Source organism: Acomys minous (genome assembly GCF_964271855.1).
Source record: "Acomys minous genome assembly, chromosome: 2".
Classification (NCBI taxonomy): domain Eukaryota; kingdom Metazoa; phylum Chordata; class Mammalia; order Rodentia; family Muridae; genus Acomys; species Acomys minous.
In genome coordinates, this window is record NC_140484.1 from 34,239,159 (window position 1) to 34,255,035 (window position 15,877).

A 15,877-nucleotide genomic window follows, 5' to 3' on the forward strand; every position below is an offset into this window, starting at 1 on the left:
AAGACAGGGTTTCTCTGTGTAGCCTTGGCTATCCTGGACTCGCTTTATAGATCATGCTGGCCTCTGACTTCCAAGTGCTGGGATTAAAGGCGTGTGCCACCAGGCCCAGCAAGATTTATTTATTATTTATACAGTATTCCACCTGCATATGTGCTTATATACCAAAAGAGGGCAACAGATCTCATTATAGATGGTTATGAGCCAACATGTGGCTGCTGGGAATTGAACTCAGGACCTTCTGAGGAGCAGCCAGTGTTCTTAGCCTCTGAGCCACCTCTCCAGCCTCCCACCCTACCCCCATTTTTTCCCCTAGATTAAATTTTTAACCATTTAACAATTTTTTAAGTCTATAGAAATACTCACTGGAAATCAGTGTTTTCACCCTAATGTCTGTAACTGAGCTCAAGATCACTCATGTTTTAAAACACATCTTGACCACCACTTATTGATTCATTCTGAAAGGTTTGCTGACTATTGACCATAAAAATCCGATATTATACTGTTCACAGAAGGATAAATGAGTGGTTGCAGTCCTTGCCCGCAGGCTTTTCTCCCCCCATAGACAGCTACAAACTAGGTAAAATTCTTACATGGTTTATATGCTATTATAAAACTTACTTGTGACCTTAAATTCTGGATTTACATTTTTCATGACTTTAGAGCTCCTTTCTAGGCAAAAGCAGAATGACAGGCTACCATCTCTGCAGGTTACAGTTGAAACTGTGTGCTAAAACACTACACAGAACATTTCCATCAGAGCAATACAGTGGTCAAATCTGATGCGTAAGCAGACTACCCTCAGCAAAGTGACTGAGACTGTTCACAGCAACAAGACCGTGAGACGGCCACTACCACTTAGTGTTTTCTTTCAATTAGGCCTCCCAACTGCTGCTCCCACTTAAGATGTTTTGTTTTGTTGGAAAGTTTGGAAATCTCACTCTGAAGGTAAAAAATCTGAGAATGTTTTGTTTTGTTTGTTTTTGGTTTGCGTTCTGTTTGGTTTTGGGAGACAGGGTTTCTCAGTGTAGCCTTGGCTGTTGTGGACACGCTTTGTAGACCAGGCTGGCTTTGGTCTACAGCACTCACAGCACTCACAGCACTCACAGCACTATGCCTTCCTCTGCCTCCCAGACTACTGGGATTAAAGGCATGCCCTACCACGCCCAGCTTTGAGAATGTTTTTATCTGAACACTTTTAACTAGGCAACAAGTCTCCACTTTCAACTGAGAGTGGTCCTAAATCACTCTTATTCAAAGTTCCAATCTTTATTTGGGGGGAGTTCAAAATGGGGGTTTCTTTCTCCCCATCCAGTTTGTTAAGTTGCTTTTACAGCCATCTGAATGAAAAAAAACCTGTAAATTAAAAACTAAAATGCTATTTTCAATTTCTATAACCCCGGAGAAAAAGTCTAGAACAATGAAAATACACCCTGTAAAATAATGTAATGGCGGATACATACCTATGGAAATCCACTGAACATATGGCACCGTGAGTGGATCTGCACATGCGTGGGGGGATAAGGATACCTAAATTCAGGTTCATTAGCAAGCCCACTCCTTTGGCAGGGGATTTAGCTAGGATGAGGATACATGACAATCTCACCTCTCCATCTTGGAGCAAACCTAAAACTACTCTTCAAGAAAATGTCTATCTTTCTAAAAATAAAAAAAGAAAGAAATAGGAAAAAAGAAAGAAAGAAAGAAATGCACAAATGTAAATAATCCATTGTCTTTCTTTACTAAATCATCAGCCCTTGGTACTGGCACACACCTTGAATCCCAGCACTCGACAGACAAGAGGCAGGTGAGTCTCCGAGTTCAAGGCCAGCCTAGTCTAATGACTTGAGTTCCAGGACAGAGAAGGCTACACAGAGAAACCCGGTTTCAAAACCCCAGAAACAAAAATCAAAATCACATTAACATCTTTCTCTGGACTATCCCACTCCCTGGAATATACCCAGAAAATGCCCTACCACACAACAGGGACATATGCTCAACCATGTTCATAGCTGCTTTATACATAATAGCCAGAACATGGAAACAGCCTAAGTGTCCCTCAGTAGAAGAATGGACTAAGAAACTATGGTACATTTACACTATGGAATACTACTCAGCTATTAAAAACAAGGAATTCCCGAAATTTGTGGACAAATGGATTGATCTAGAAATTATCATAATGAGTGAGTTCACCCAGAAGCAAAAAGAGACAAACAGTATATACTCATTTATATTAAAACACTAGTCCAAGGGATACGTACCATGAAAAACTTTACTTACCAAGAAAGTGGGTCAGAGGAGAAGACATCCTATTGAGACTTTAGGTGAGAGTAGCATGGAAGAATGGGGAAATAATAGGACCCACAGGGTCCTGGAAACCTACAAGAAGAACTTTATGACAGGCAGATCTGGGTCCTGGGGTCCTCCTCAAACTAAGGCACCAGCCAAGGAGAATATAGGCAGTAAACTTCGAACCCCTACCAAGACCTAGCCAATGAACATGATATTCTCCATCACTGGGTGGAGAGTGAGATCTGACTCTCACACGAACTCTGGTGCCCCTTTTCTGACCACGTCCCCTGGATGGGGAGGCCTGGCAGCACTTAGAGGAGGGATAGCAAGTTACCAAGAAGAGACTCGATATTCTAAGAGCATATATAGGGAGAGGAGGTCTCCCTCAATCACAGACATAGGGGAGGGGAGAAGGGGGGAAGTGGGAGGGAGGGAAGAATGGGAGGAAACAGGGGAAGGGCTAACAATCGAGATGTAATATGAATAAATTAATAAAAAAATTAAAAATTAAAAAAAAATCTTTCTCTGGGGGAAAAAAAAAACGTGTGCGGGGCGCTCCATGTCCACACTGCTATGGGTCTGCTGTGCGCTCTCCAACCCCATTGCTGAGGAGAACTGCAGAAGGCTCCCTTGTACAGTTAGGCACAGACCCAGGTGACCCAAGTGGGAAAGGGGAGTGAGTCAGAGCCACTGGGCTCCTCACAGGCAGGAGCTGCCAGAGGCCCAGACCATAGGGCAGACATGGGGCGAAGCTTGACCTGGGGGAGGGTGGGTATGCCTGTGGATGGAAGTCCAGGATGCCCCTGAAGGGAGAGCCCAGGAGAGATAACATTCAGGCCCTCACAAAGGCCATGCATGCAGAATCCAGTGCTCTACAACGCAGCCCTTCATCTGACAGCCTCACAGGAAAGGAGAGGCAAAGAACTGCACAGGGCTCAGGGAATGCCGAGGATTTAACAACAACAACAACAACAACAACAACAACAACAACAACATGGTATCCACAGACACAGGAGGTGAAGAGCTGTGCAGGGCTCAGGGAATACCCTGGGTAAAATGATATTCCACTGATAGAGGTTAAAGGAAAAAGAAAAGCTGGCTAGAAACTTTCAGGAAAAAAAAATCAATTTATGCTAAAACGCAAAAGCTGAAATCATAGGGGGAAATGCTGGAATTGCTATTCTTTAAAGCCCCCCCCCCAAAAAAAACTGGGCAGTGGTGGCACAATGCCTTTAATCCCAGCACTCAGGAGGCAGAGGCAGGTGGATCTTTGTGAGTTCGAGGCCAGCCTGGTCTACAAAGTGAGTCCAGAACAGCCAAAGCTATACAGAGAAACCCTGTCTCGAGAAACTAAAAAAAAAAAAAAAAAGGTTCTTTCCCTAAGTGTCCCAAAACAACTTGGGTGAGGCTATTGGCTAACATTGCTGACATAGAGAGTTTATTCAAAAGGCCATTTTCACATGAATCCTCACCCACAATAACAAGAATCTTAGAGCGGTTACTTGAGGTCCATCTCACCAACTCACAGATAGTCTTAGCCAGCCCTTGGCTGAGGACCACAGACAGTGGCCTCTGGTTGACGTCTTGCTGTGCAGAGGCCTCGGCCCTTCAGTAGAAGGACGTTAGCCTGATAAACCCATTGCCTTTGAAGTGTCCTTAAATTCACCTAACAGCCTGGACAGTAATTCTTGAGCTCTTTCACTCACATTAGGCGTTTTAAGGAGCCAAAAGAAGATAACTGAGATTCAAGGACAAAAAAAAGAAATCCACTTAATTTTACCAAGTGAGAGAGAGGCCTTGCAAGCATGAGACAGCAGGAGTTTAGTTCCAGGTCCCCGGGGAGCCAAGCAGCTGGGGGGAGGAGCCAGGCTGGTGGGGGTGGGGGCAGACTGGTAGGGGGAGGAGCTAGGCTGATGGGGGGAGGAGCTGGGGGGGTTACTATGCCAGGACCACGCCTACCATTTTTGTCAGTTACTAAGCCACTTCCAACACTGTCCCCCAACATCTGTATAACAAAACATTAAGCCATTAAGAATTCCAAGCTGGACTGGAGGGATGGCTCAGGGACCAAGAGTATATACTGCTCTCCCAGAGGACCTGAGTTCAAGTCCCACACCAGGCAGCTCACAATTGCCTGTGACTCCATCTCCAGGGAGACCTCACGCTTTCTGCCCTCCATGGGCACCTGCATTCACATGCACACGTTCCCTCCCCCCCCCATATACATACACATAATTAAAAATAAAATAAATCTCTAAGAATTCCAAGCTGTATCAAGTGAAAGTCTGGATGTAAGCATTATATAATCAACACTAGCCGCTTTTACATGCAGATGTTTTAAAGGAATAAATGGGTGGAAACTTCAGACTGAACTTAATGAATAATGATCTTTCACTGAAGACTTTTTTTCATAGAGAGGAGTGTGTGTGTGTGTGTGTGTGTGTGTGTGTGTGTGTGTGTGTGTGTTAGCCAGAGGCTGATATTTGTATGTTTGCTCTATGTATATGCACCATCTGAGTGTCTTATGTATGATTCTTTTGCTTATAAGTATGGATGTACACATGTGTGAGCCTAGTGCCTGCAAAGCTCAGAAGCTGGTATCAGATCCTCTGGAATTGAAGTTACAGAGGGTTGTAAGCCACCACGTGGTGCTGGGCGTGGTGGCGCACACCTTTAATACCAGCACTCGGGAGGCAGAGGCAGGTGGATCACTAGTAGCACAGAGAAACCCTGCTTCAAAAACAACCGAAGGAGGAGGAGGAGGAGGAAGAAGAGGAGGAAGAGAAAGAGAAAAGAAGAAAGCCATCATGTGGGTGTTCAAAACTGACCCTTCATCTTCTGTAAGAGCAGCAAATATTCCTAACCACTGAGCCATCCCTCCGAGCCCTCTGATTCACTTTTTTCCTCCCCCAAGGCAGAGTTTCTCTGTGTAGCCTTGGCTGTCCTGGACTCGCTTTGCAAACCAGGCTGGCCTCGAACTCACAGAGATCCTACCTGCCTCTGCTTCCCAAGTGCTGGGATTAAAGGCGTGTGCCACCATGCCCTGCTCTGATTCATGTTTTGAGAGAGGGTCTCTTACTGAACTTGAAACTTGCTCTATTAGCTAGGGGAGCCAACCAGGAAGGTCCAGGATCCATGCGTCTCTGGCCTTCCCCCAGCACCGGGCTGCAATACACACTACCACATAGGGCTCGACATGGGTACACAATCAGGTCCTCTGCTTACCCAGCAAGCACTCTACCCATCTCCCTGGCTCTCTCTAGGACTCAGGTCATCAGGCCTGCATCGCAAGCCATCTTAATCATTAAGTCATCTCACACCAGACCAGTATCTTCCATTTGCCTGGCTGACTTATATGTTATTTCAAATGAATCTCTACAGTGAAAGCTACATATTTGTCAGTATAGAGCTAAGAGGTTGGTTTCCATTTGCTGCCTTAAAAGCGTCAAGACTCTGTCTGGTTTCTCTCTCTCTCTCTCTCTCTCTCTCTCTCTCTCTCTCTCTCTCTCTCTGTCCTCTCTCTGTCTCTCTCCTGTCTCTCTCTGTCTCTGTCTCTGTCTTCCCCCTCAGCCCTCCCCCTACATTTAGTATTTTAATTCTACTCCCATCTCCATTTCCCCAAATTGGTCCAGAAGTCATCACTAGCAATGCTGATGATGTCCTGCAGTCAGTTCTGTGAAGAAAGAGCATCACTAAAGCTCCTGGCTGAACTGACTGATGGGCAGCCTGTACTCCAGAGGGAAGGCAGAGTGAGCCTCCAGGCTAAAGCTCCCACTTGGTCCCCAGGGAAGGAACACAACACATACTCATGTTTGCTTGCTGTTTCAAGGTGCCAACGGGATCATGAGGCTTGTCAGCTGCTGGACAGAACAGAATGGGCTTGGGGTCCTCCTTGACCCTGGTCCCTCTCCTGCTCCTCTGTGGCTCCTTCCTGCAACTCCCACTCCCACTTGAACCCACCCTGACAGAACTTCTCTGGTCCTATGAAGAGTCAAATTTGGAAACTACTCTAAGTACGTACTATGAGCATCAAATTGAAAAACTAAAGAGCACTGTTTGGGTTTATGCCTTTTTTTTTTTTTTCCTTTATAGTGGTGCCAAGTCTGGTGGAAAACAATACCTTTCCTATAGAAAGCAGATGTCAGGTTCTGTCTTTTCCTAAGCTACTGATAGGCAGTGTGATTACCCCACAACTCTAAACAGAAGCCAAGCCTCCCTCCACACCACCAGCCAGCACACAGTCTAAACCGCAGGCTCAGTACCTGGGGGGTGAGAGAGGGGGCAAACATATCACTGAACCTCCCATGCCCGGCATTCCTTGCGCTGTAATTCCATCCCCACATACTGGGAGGAGCATTGGCATCTTTTCCTTTGTTAATTACAGGATGTACAGTGGCAGAAACACAGACACATGTACCGCTTCTTTAAGGTATGCTTACCTTATCCTGTCTAACAGCCAGGACTCATAGGAAGACATCCTCACCTCACCCCACCTCCAGGAACCCTCTTTTTTTTGTTTGTTTGTTTGTTTGTTTTTAAGGTTTCTCGAGACAGGGTTTCTCTGTGTAACAGCCCTGGCTGTCCTGGACTCCCTTTGTCGACCAGGCTGGCCTCGAACTCACAGTGATCAACCTGCCTCTGCCTCCCAAGTGCTGAGATTACAGGCATGAGCCACCACGCCTGGCTCCTCTCATTTTTAAGATGTGGAAACAAGAAGCCTAGAGAGTTTAAGAAACTTGCCTTCACAGAGAGACCCTGTCTCAAAAAAAACAAAAAAAAAACAAAAAAAAAAGAAAGAAAGAAAGAAAGAAACTTGCCTAAAGTTGCACAGCTACTGACAAGGACTGCCTGAGTGATGTTTTATCCCAGTAGTTAAGGCCAGCCAACGATGATCACGAAAGCTTGATTAAGGTGGTGTGCAGGGTTAGGCTGGATTTCATGGGGCCACAGAAGACCTTAAAGATATGCTGTGGCTCTCAGTATGTACAGTAGCTCCCATATCCCAAGTTTGCCTTGCTGGGGTCTCACCTACCTGAGGTCAAGAATGGTCCAATAGTATTAAATGGAAAATTCCAGAAACAAATAATGCATAATTTTAAAAAAGATTTATTTATTTATTTTACATATATATGAGTGCTCTATCTGTATACACTCCTGCATGTCAGAAGAGGGCATGGGATCCAAGTATAGATGGTTGTGAGCCTACATGTGGTTGCTGGGATTTGAACTCAGGACCTCTGGAAGAGCAGACAGTGCTCTTAACCACTGAGCCATCTCCCCAGCACCACAAAATTTTAAATAATGTTATTGTACTATGTTGTAACAATTATCCTAGTTATTAGCTGTTATTAATATCTTGCTATACCTACCTTAAAAACTAAACCTCATTACAGATATGTAGACACAGGAAAGCACAGTGGTTTGTATGTGTGTTTATGTATATGTATGTGTCTATGTATGAGCATGTGTGAAAGTATATGTGCGTGTTGTGTGTTTGAATTTGTATCCGTGTGTGTACCTGTGATTGTGTATGCATGTCTGTATAGGTAGAGGTGTATCTGTATGTATCTAAGAGTATGTTTGAATGTGTGTTGTGTATCTGTATTGTGTATGAATATGTATATGGATTTATGAGTCTCTTTTTGTATGTATGGTGTAAAAGTCTTTGTGTATATGTGTATGCGTTTGCATATATGTATGTGTCTACACACATCGGCCTATATATGTACTTGTGTGTACGTTTGTATGTGCTTGTGTGCCTTTTGTGTATATGTCTGTATGTGCATGTGTGTGTATGTGTGTGTGTGTGTGCGCGTGCGTGCGCGCCTGTGAGTGTGGTTCAATATTTTCTGTAGCATCAAGCATTCTCCTGGGTTTTGAAATATATGCTCCACAGATATGGGAACACTACTTGTTTAATTGACAGAAACTCCTGAACTCAAAAGAATATTAACAAGTTTCTTTCTATTTGTTTTTTTTTTGTTGTTGCTGTTTGTTTGTTTGTTTGTTTGAGATAGGATTTCTCTGTGTAGCCTTGGCTGTCCTGGAACTCACTTTGTAGACCAGGCTGGCCTCGAACTCACAAAGATCCACCTGTTTCTGCCTCCGTGGTATGCACCACAATGCCCAGCTACTAGCAGGTTTCTTTCCTTCTTTCTTTCTTTAAGATTTATTTATTTATTAAATATACAGTGTTTTGCCTGCATGTTCGCTTGCACACCGGAAGAGGGCATCAGATCTCATTACAGATGATTGTGAGCCACCATATGGTTGCTGGGAATTGAACTCAGGACCTTTGGAAGAACAGTCAGTGCTCTCTCTTAACCGCTGAGCTATCTCTCCAGCTCTCTGGTTTCTCTTCAGGTCATATAAATTGTTCACCTCTTCCTAGCAGGTATCTTAAGTATCCTTGCTTTCCAATTCAACATCATCAACTTTTTTTTATGAGTGCATGTGGTGTGTGTGTGTGTGTGTGCGTGTGTGCGTGTGTGTGTGTGTGTGTGTGTGTGTGTGTAAATGGCACATGTGTAGGTGCCCATGGACACCAGAAACGGGCACTGGATCTTCTAAAGCTGGAGTCACAGGCAGTGGTAAGCTGGGGTTAGGAACTGAACTCCTCTGGAAGAGCAAGCACCAAGTGCTCTGACCCACTAAGCCATCTCTCTAGCCCCACTATCAAGTATTGGAGGGACAGAAATAGATTATTTGCTGTAGTCCTGGGCCATATGTGGCTACTGAGGACTTGTGCATTGGAGAAACCAGATTTTCTCATTGAGTTTCAGTAGACTAGCTTTAAACCACACATGGCAGGAGGCTTCTACGGCAGAGAGTGAGCACTCATCTACTGGAGTTCTATGGGGTTTATAGAACACTGAATTCTGAAGGCAGATGGGCTGATTTAGACTTCCTAGTTCCATCAACTTGGTCAGTCAATCGGCTCCTACCTCAGCTGTCAAGCATGTTACAAAGCACGGCTAGCCCTACCTTACAGGGCTCTGGGGAGGAACTGAGATAAGCCTGCATAAATACAGCCCCTGGAATAGCACTCAGCACACAGGGACTAGACAAGCCCGCGTGCATGTCCCCTCACCCCCACGGACCTTCTCTAGAATGCAAGAGGGAAGAAATGTCCAGTCCCAGGAAACAAGGACTCTGAGTTCCCACCCAAGAGGACCCCAGAGTGGACAGAGATGACACGGGAACAATCTCACTTCTCCCTGGTGTTCTGAGATTCCCATTTAGCCAAAGGCAGAGCAGCAGAGGCAAACTCCTTCAGGAAACTGCTGACGGATCAAAGCGTCATGTCATGTGGAGCTCAGGGGGTTCCTGAGACTGTTTACACAGCTACCACCCTCCTTCTTCCCATGGGAACCCACACCCCTAGGTTACCTGAGGCAGCAGGGGTGGGGGTACTGGCTGGTGGGGGCTGAGTGGAGCTGCCCGCCTCAGCCATCAGGCATGTGTTGCTGACATTATTTTCTCTCTTGACAAGCAGCTCAGCAGCGCTGGGCAGAGGGATGGGGTGGCTGATGCCCAGTTCCTCTTCCTGGGCCTGCTGTCTTCTCAGGGCCACCTGGAAACACAGAGCAGCAAGTCACCCTCCTACAAAGCATACTCACCTGCCAAGTTTTGCAGAGCTACTGTGGTTCTCCACATCTGTGAGCAGATACACCAGCTCTCATTTCAGCCTTGTCTTTTCATCTGACTCCCTCAGTGTGCTGGCTAGTTTGGTGTTAACTTGACACTAGCTGGAGTCAAGCCCATAGGGCATTTTCTTAATGAGTACTTGATGTAGGAGGGTCTGCCCATTGTGGGTGGTGTCCGGGGCAGGTGGTCCTAGCTTCTGGAAGAAAGCAAGCTGAGCAAGGCAGGAGGAACAAGACGGTAAGCTGTACCCCTCCACAGCCTCTGCATCAGCTCCTGCCCAGTTCAAGTTCCTGTCCTGGCTTCTTCCTTCAATGATGAACAGTGATATGAAGCATAAGCCAAAGCAACCTTTCCCCACCCTACCCCACCCCCCATCTGGCTTTTTGATTGTGGTGAAACCTTAACTAGGACAATACGCAACTACAACAGGCCAAGCTGGAAAAACTGTAGAGTAAACTCAAGACCAAGGGGGGGAAAAAAGCTCTGATAGGTCAGGAGACTAGACCATGCATTCCTTCATTCAAGACACAGGTAAAAGGCCACTGTACCAGGAAGACCAGACAGTCACATTAGATTAGACCCAATTTACTCACCGTTTAAAAGAAAACGGAGACAGGTAAACAAGCATGAAACATCAAGACAAAATGTGCTAGACACTGTGGGATGTACAGAGCAAGCCTACAGAAGAAAATTCAACCCCAAATATCTTTAAAACGTGGGTAGCTGATGTGGCATGTCAGTAATCCCAGCATTTGGGAGGCTGAAGCAGGCGGATTTAGAGTTCAGGGCAACCCTGGGCTACACAGCAAGACCTTGTATCAAAAAGAAATATGTCTTTAAAATCTAAGCATGAGACAAGGATTCTAGCAGACTTGTGAAGGATGGGGTGAAAAATGGGGCTTGAAAATGCCAGAGGAAGCTGGGTATGGTGGTGCACTCCCGAGGCAGAGGCAGATGGAACTCTGTCAGTTTGAGACCAGCCTGGTCTACAAAGAAGAGTTCCAGGACAGCCAGGGCTACACAGAGAAACCCCATCTGAGAAAAAACAAAAAAACAAAAAAACAAAAACCAAAAAGAAAGAAAGATGACAGGGGAATGGCAGCGCAATCTGGAAGATCAGTACTGTTTAGGAACCCCTGGAGAGCCTTAATTTCCCAGGGCAGGATAAGGCTAGTGGAGAAGGGGCTGTAACCTGGTGCTGAAGTCCCTGGTGAGGCATCAGACAATTCAGGCAGGAAGGCAAGCTAGAATTAAGAGAAAGAACCCAATGTGCTTTCAGCAAATTCTGTGTGGTGGTTCTTCAATTCGTCTTTCAAATAACATGTAAAATGTCGGGCCCCCAAAAGGCTTTTTTTTTAAAAAAGCGTTTTGTTTACTACATGTAACAAAAAGAAAAAGATTTCCCCTAGAAACTGACCATTGGTGATGTAACACTCTGAGAAAGTAAAAGTGCCCACACCTCTGAGGCTCTAAGTCAAGAGCAAAGGTGAAACAAAATGGTTACTCAAAAGCACAACTCTTTGGGCTGGGAACATTGCTCAGTGGGGCACGCTTCCTATATGAAGTCCTAGGCTCAGTGTGGAGTACTTAAGAAAAATCAAAACGCCTAGGTGGGCCAGATGGCTCAGGGAGTGGCGGTTCCCGCAGTTACTTTTGTAGTATCGGAGCTCAATCCCACAACCCAAAGCAAAGGTGAGGACAAGGACCTAGCTACATGCCTTCTGCCTTCCACACATGCACTCTGTGCCTGCCACAATAATTTTTAAAAGCCACAACTACAATCAATGTATTTAAAAACTACTGTCCCGAACATAACTGATGCACGTGGAGATTTCACTCACAACCAAAGGAAGCTTTAGCCGTGGATATGAGGCTTAAATAAAGAGTTATTAAGACTAAGACACCTTAAGTCTTGGCGTTGGTTGAGTTTTAGGTTTGTATCACTGTCGTTTATATGAACCAAGAGGCTTAGAAATAGAGTAGCTGGAGCTGGAGCGATGGCTCAGATGTTAAGAGCACTGACTGCTCTTCCAGAGGTCCTGAGTTCAATTCCCAGCAACCACATGGTGGCTCACAGCCATCTATAATGAGATCTGATGTCCTCCTCTGGCCTGCAGGTGTATACTCAGGCAGAGCACTATATACATAATTTTTTAAAAATCTTTAAAAAAAGAAAAGAAATAAGAGTAGCAATAGCTTTGCCCAGAAGAAGAAGCTGCCACTACAAACCTCTGAAGCTTATGAAGACACACCTACACTAACCATACCCTGGCCTACCCCAAAAGCACAGCTGAGCTATGCCATAAACTCACTCCTTTCCTAGACCTTCTCCATCAGGAAATGGTTATTCTAACAGGGAAGAGGATAGCAACTGGCTAAAGACGCAATTATTTTCAATGTATATTTAATATTTATTTCCACGCATTTACAAGTGAGCAAAATCCAGCTATTATCTGGATTTTTAAAAAGGATTTGTCTTGCACACTCCTAATGTGAAAAGTCCTAGGAGGAGCCCACTCTATAATTTGAATTGCCTTTGTTTTTAACTCAGCTTTTAACCACCTCAGAATTAAACCCCTAAAAAGAAGGTGATTCCAAATAAATGTCTCCATTGGAATATTTCGTCCATTTGAGGAGATTCCTTGCAACTATACTCTTCACACTAAACACAAGGTCCACTCACTAAGTGTTCCTAATATTTTTACCTCCAATTATAATTTAGAAGTCTTTATGATTTACAATTTCACGTGATGCTTCCAATGTAGTAATATGGAGCATACTCTTTTCATTCACTACAGATTAAGATAAACTGTCTTTTAAGAAACTAAAGAAAATTATTTTTTCCTTAACTTCACAATATGGGAAGCTGAAGTATATATAATTTAAGACATTTTTAAAGGGGTGACGCCCACGTGGGTGTATAATCTTTAAGCGTTTGTGCAGTCCTGTTCAACCTTCTTATCTACATCCTTTTCAAAAGATGCTCTTAACCAAAAGTAGTTCGTCTTTAGCAAACATTTTTTGGTATCTTTTCATTTTTAAATAACCTGCCTTAAGATGAAACAACATTTTGGGGGGAAAGAATGTATATTATTGCCTTCTAAAAATCCTTTAGGATACCGACTTTTAACTATTTCCGTCAAGATGCTAAATTACTAGCCTGCTGTTCAAGCTATTAAAAAAAAAAAAGAAGAACGGATCTACAGAGCTTCAAACGGGCACCTTTCCCCTGCACCTGTCTTTTTTTCTTTCTTTCTTTCTTTCTTTCTCCCCCCCCCCCTTCCTTTTTTACCTTTTCCCTTAAGCACGGCTAAAACACTTTCAAAGTAATCTAAATTGGGATAATTTGGGTTGGGACTACAAATTTGTAAACGCTAGCGCTTTCGCACCGCTCAAAATGGCTGAGCCGCTCGCCCGGGTCCACGGGGAGAACCCGGAAAAAGCGCCAACCAAGGCGCGAACACGCCGCGCTCCCGCCCATCCCAAAGAAGTTTCTAGAAAGCCGCAGGAGCAGCGCACTCCCAGGCCACCAGGGTAAACGCTGGCCCATGAACCTACTGAGCAACCTCTTAAGCGGAGCAAGCCAGGCACCCCAGAAGAGCGAATCCCCGCACCTCTTATTTGTGTAACGAGGGGTTCGGGGCGATTATTCCCAGCACGGACCCCTCAACGTTCGGCTTGGAAATGTAGTTTAAAATTAAGGCAGCCCTCCCAGTGGAGTAAATGCCAATGTCTAGATCTCGGGGCGCCAACACCGACACCCCAGCAACCCCAGTCGGAGAGCGCGGTCTTGGGGTCCATGGAACCTCGCGACTCTGCTCCTACGTAGAGCGCTCTTGGAGACCGTGGGGCCCAAGTGCGTGGCAAACCCCGAAATTAAGCAGGAAAATAGGGTCAGGACGGAAGGAACCCTGAGCCGAGTTCAGCCATTCAGTTCCCGCCTGTGCGCGGCCCGAACCCGCATCACCGCCGGGAACACCCGGAATCCGCGGGATTCAAAACAGAAAACCCCAACTTTCTTGTGTCGGCAGCGTCCCTGACTCTCCATCGCCCCCACGCCCGCTCCCGCCGCCCCCAGGAGTCTGGAAGCCGCGGCTCGCCCGAGCCCGTCGGTGGGTCCCCGTGACTTCGTTGGTAACACGGAGAGGGGGCACCCCCCCCCCCGTTCCTGGGAACCCGCACTCACCTGCGCGGCCATCACGCGCTGTCGCTCGGCAATCAGGCTGCACTTCTTGCACTGGCAATCCCGCCACATGCAGAAGCGCTTGTGGCCCTTGAGCGGCGACGCGTAGCCGTGGTTCCTGCAGCGAGCGCACTTAGGCAGCCTCGGGGACTTCTTGCTTCCCGAGCCCAGACCCGACGGTCCGGAGCCGGAGGCGCCTCCGCTGCCCCCTGCACCGGAGCCCGCGGCGGTTCCCGCCATCGCCCCGGTAGCTTTGCTGTAGCCACCGGCTTTGCCCTGTGGCGGGGCCCCGGGAGCGTGCGGAACCTCCGTCGGTGTAGAGGGTTTGCTGAATGCCTCGTCGTTAGGCATCGAGCTCCGTCTCCTGCTCACGGATCCACCCAACAAGCCGCTTAGCTCCCTAGAAGGAGTCTAGGAGGCGGGTGCACCCGGGCTGGACGCGCAGTCCAAATGAAGAGCTCGAGGAGTGGGTGGGGAGTTGTACCTTTTTTTTTTTCTTTTGGCGCGCACGGCGTAGGACTTTCGGATACTTTTTCGGAACGTTCCGAGGATTGTGTGGGCGGGAAGAGGGCGCTACGCGGCGTGGCCACGCCCACTGTTCCCCCCAACTCCGTCCGCTGCGTTTCTTCTGTGAGCAAGCTTGCACCAGCTGCGCGAAATAGGGCTGCTGCAAAATTGCTACAAAACACCGCGGAGCGCAGAGCACCCGCACGAGCTTTCCCTGAGCTCCTAGCTCCAAGGGATTGAGCTGAGTGGCGCTCATTGCTTGGAGGAGGGGCAGACCACCCGGTGTGGTTCGCTACCCTTCCCTCACCACTAACCCCCCAGGGAGGCATATTGGACTACAGAGACTGGCAGCAGTTTTCTTCCCCCACCCTACCCCACCCCCAGCCTCGCGTACGAGTGAGACAGAGAAAGACAGACCAAGAAAAGGCGACTCTTTGATTTTTGTCTAGTAAAGACCCTCAGTCCATGAAGCTCAAGCGCCCCAAAAGTGAAAAGCCTGGTCTTTCTGCCCCCTACCTGCCTCCTACTCCCCTGTTTGTTTGCTCACAGAATCTCTACCACCTGGCTCCTGACAGATAAAGGTCACATCAGCGCTTTCAGCTCTAGCCTTCTCCTGGGTGGTGTAGATGGCTTCTGCCTTTGAAGGAGCTTGCGTTAGGACTTTGCAGGCGAGTGGATCTCAGGCATTTAAAAACTGAATTTCGCCATGCATGGTGCCCCAGGCTGGTCATCTCAGCACCTGGAAGGCCGAAGCAGGAAAAAAAAAAACCGCTATGAGCTCAAGGCCAGTCTAGGCCAGTAATGAGTTGCTGGCCATTTAGAATTGCAGAGACCCTGCCTCAAAATATGTAAGTAAGTAAAGAAAAAGGGAAACCACAAAGAAACTGAATTGGTCCCAAGCAGAGTGACCTGAAGTTGTAATCCCCACGCCCTGACAGTGGCTAAAGTATTAGAAGTTTGGAGTCAGCCTGGCCTCTGCAAATAGATCCTGCACCCAAAATTTAAAAAACAAAAATCTGATTTTGGGCCAGGCGGTACTGGCGAACGCCTTTAATCCCAGCACTCGGGAGGCAGAGGCAGGTGAATCACTGTGAGTTCGAAGCCAGCCTGGTCTACAAAATGAGTCTAGGACAGTCAAGGCTACACAGAGAAACTCTGTCTGGAAAAAAAAAAAGAAAAAAAAAACTAGCCGGGCGTGGTGGCGCACGCCTTTAATCCCAGCACTCAGGAGACAGAGGCGGGCGGATCGCT

At 46.7% G+C, this 15,877-nt stretch overlaps 1 protein-coding gene across 4 annotated transcripts in view; it reads right to left on the reverse strand.

Annotated features, from left to right (window-relative positions):
* DMRT1 (doublesex and mab-3 related transcription factor 1) overlaps positions 1-14,553 on the reverse strand; it is a 103,180-nt gene extending 88,627 nt beyond the window's left edge. For all 4 annotated transcript variants that reach the window (XM_084771736.1, XM_084771734.1, XM_084771735.1 and 1 more), the window contains exons 1-2: positions 14,123-14,553; positions 9,679-9,862 (exon numbers count right to left, since the gene is read on the reverse strand). In XM_084771736.1, coding sequence (XP_084627862.1) covers positions 9,679-9,862; positions 14,123-14,470 — 532 coding nt within the window. In that variant the 5' untranslated portion in view covers positions 14,471-14,553. The remainder of the gene's footprint in view (positions 1-9,678; positions 9,863-14,122) is intronic.
* Between the last annotated feature and the right edge of the window lie 1,324 nt (positions 14,554-15,877).